Source organism: Limulus polyphemus, unplaced genomic scaffold (assembly GCF_000517525.1).
Source record: "Limulus polyphemus unplaced genomic scaffold, Limulus_polyphemus-2.1.2 Scaffold3865, whole genome shotgun sequence".
Taxonomy (NCBI): domain Eukaryota; kingdom Metazoa; phylum Arthropoda; class Merostomata; order Xiphosura; family Limulidae; genus Limulus; species Limulus polyphemus.
This window is the reverse complement of record NW_013669475.1, coordinates 20,967-22,999: the sequence shown is the minus strand read 5'-3', so window position 1 is coordinate 22,999 and position 2,033 is coordinate 20,967. Positions and strand designations below refer to the sequence as shown.

The 2,033-nt window shown below is 34.6% G+C and overlaps 1 protein-coding gene across 1 annotated transcript in view; it reads right to left on the bottom strand.

Moving 5' to 3' along the window:
* LOC111088493 overlaps positions 1 to 2,033 on the bottom strand; it is a 13,103-nt gene that overhangs the window by 2,617 nt on the left and 8,453 nt on the right. The window contains exon 8 of the mRNA XM_022398789.1: positions 1,072 to 1,214. Coding sequence (XP_022254497.1) covers positions 1,072 to 1,214 — 143 coding nt within the window. The remainder of the gene's footprint in view (positions 1 to 1,071; positions 1,215 to 2,033) is intronic.

The window sequence follows — 2,033 nt, the reverse complement described above, 5'->3', positions numbered from 1 at the left end:
AAGTCCTTTATTTTGAACCAGGTAAAGTTTACAAAAAACTGAAAACGGGGATGAACCCCCCCCCCCCCATAATCAATTTTTAGGGTTGCTAGTATTTATCGAGTTCCATTAGCGTAGATATTTGAAGAACACATCTATGATAAAGTTCTGTCATGAAGTTGAGATTTAGTGCGGTCGGGGGGGGGGGGTATCTTGAGGTTATTGCGATTATCGCCTTAATGATTTCTATTAAGGAGAATTATTAACGTGTTTCACCGAGTAATAACTAGGTGTCTACCATACGTTAACTAAAGGGGTGATGTGGTTAAAATCTGCAGATAACTATGGGACAGAGTGGGCTCTTGCCAGAGAATTTTGCTACATCAATCGATTTTTCCAGCTGGGTTTTGAAGATGAGGTTAATTTTATCATCTGCGTTAACCGTTTGGTTACACTATAGTGAACATCTTTAGTTTGGTGCTTTTTGACAATGGTTACAATGACACTATACTAGTCTGCTGGTAGAATGTTTGTTTTTGCCTTTGTTTAGGTTTTTAAGTACAGCTTTCTGGTACGGTGATATTTTAGTTGTTTCATAGCTTTCTGGACTGCTGACCATTTTGAAGTCTTCCGAGAAACTGGACATGGAGTCGTCTGTGGTCATAACTACACCTAGTGTGGGTATTTTGTTGCGATAGGAAAAGTTGCCCTTTATTTAAGGTTCTGATAATAATCGTTTAAATTTATTAGTGCGCTTAGGTGTTTAGTGGCTTCTTCCTTTGAGAGCCAACAAGTTAGTTTTTGCGAATTTTATTGGTACACGAATGCGTTTTACAGACATTTGAAAAACGTTGTTTATTGCATTATATTCTGATAGAGGGCGTTAGTGTTAGTCTGTACCTAGAGTTTTATTTATATAGTTCTATCTTAGGCTTTATTCATTTCATTATTTGTCTTTGTGAAGTATTGTTAGATAATTAAAAATTTAAATTATCTTATAGTTAATATATTATCCGAACACGATCGAGAATGTAGATTACATTATGGGATTAATTAAGGAACTTCAGAAACACATTAGAAGAGTAAACTTACCGTCAATATGTTGTTTTGTGTCAGTGGTGAGTAATTCTGGTGTAGCAATCTCGTTTATACTGCAACCCAACTCTACATTTCCTCGGACATGAACTTTTCCCGCGAAAGATACATCTCCCACAACTACTGGTTCCCGATCTTTCCTGAAAACAGATATGGATCAATGTCATCCATCTGGAATTTTAAACATTATTTGTATTACCATTGTTTGTGGACAAAAATAAAAATACTTAAAGAATTGAAATATAAGCATTTACTGCGAGCAGTGTTCATACGTTATGGACATTTACTATAATAAATTAGAGTCAAACATCAGTTTACTGCAGATACATTAATTACCCTCACAAGAAAACAAAGATACTTGAAGTAATACAAATGTTGTGTATTAACGGATTTCGTCCTAAATTTTAATTTTCGTACATGGGGGATAATATTAGTGAAGAGTTAGGTTTTTAATCAATGTTGTTTATTAGATCACTAGGGTAGAGGGGGTGGAAGCTATGGTTTACAAAAATTAAATTGATATAATAATTTATTAATATTTATATCCAAAAATTGACGTTATGAACTCCACGTTCTATAAATACCCCCAATAATTGACGTTATCAAATCCATGTTCTATATTATTATGGTTAATACTTTTACCAAGTTAATTTCGAAAGCCTAAGTATTAAATTTCAATGATACAAATTGGTTTGAAAACCAAGTATTGTTTGTTATCAATCAGAAAATTATCTATAGCTGTACTCGCCGGGGGTATTGAAACCCAATCTTTCGCCAGTCTTATTCTTAAGCCACTAATGGACGCCAAATATAAAGTAGAAGAAAATGTGATATACAGTAATAACATTCTGTCTAGTAAATATTATTACGACAGCGGAAGTCATGTGACGCTGGAGGCATACGCGCTGGAGTTTCTAGATGGATCATGACTGGTTGGTTGGTTGGTGTTTTATGGCGCA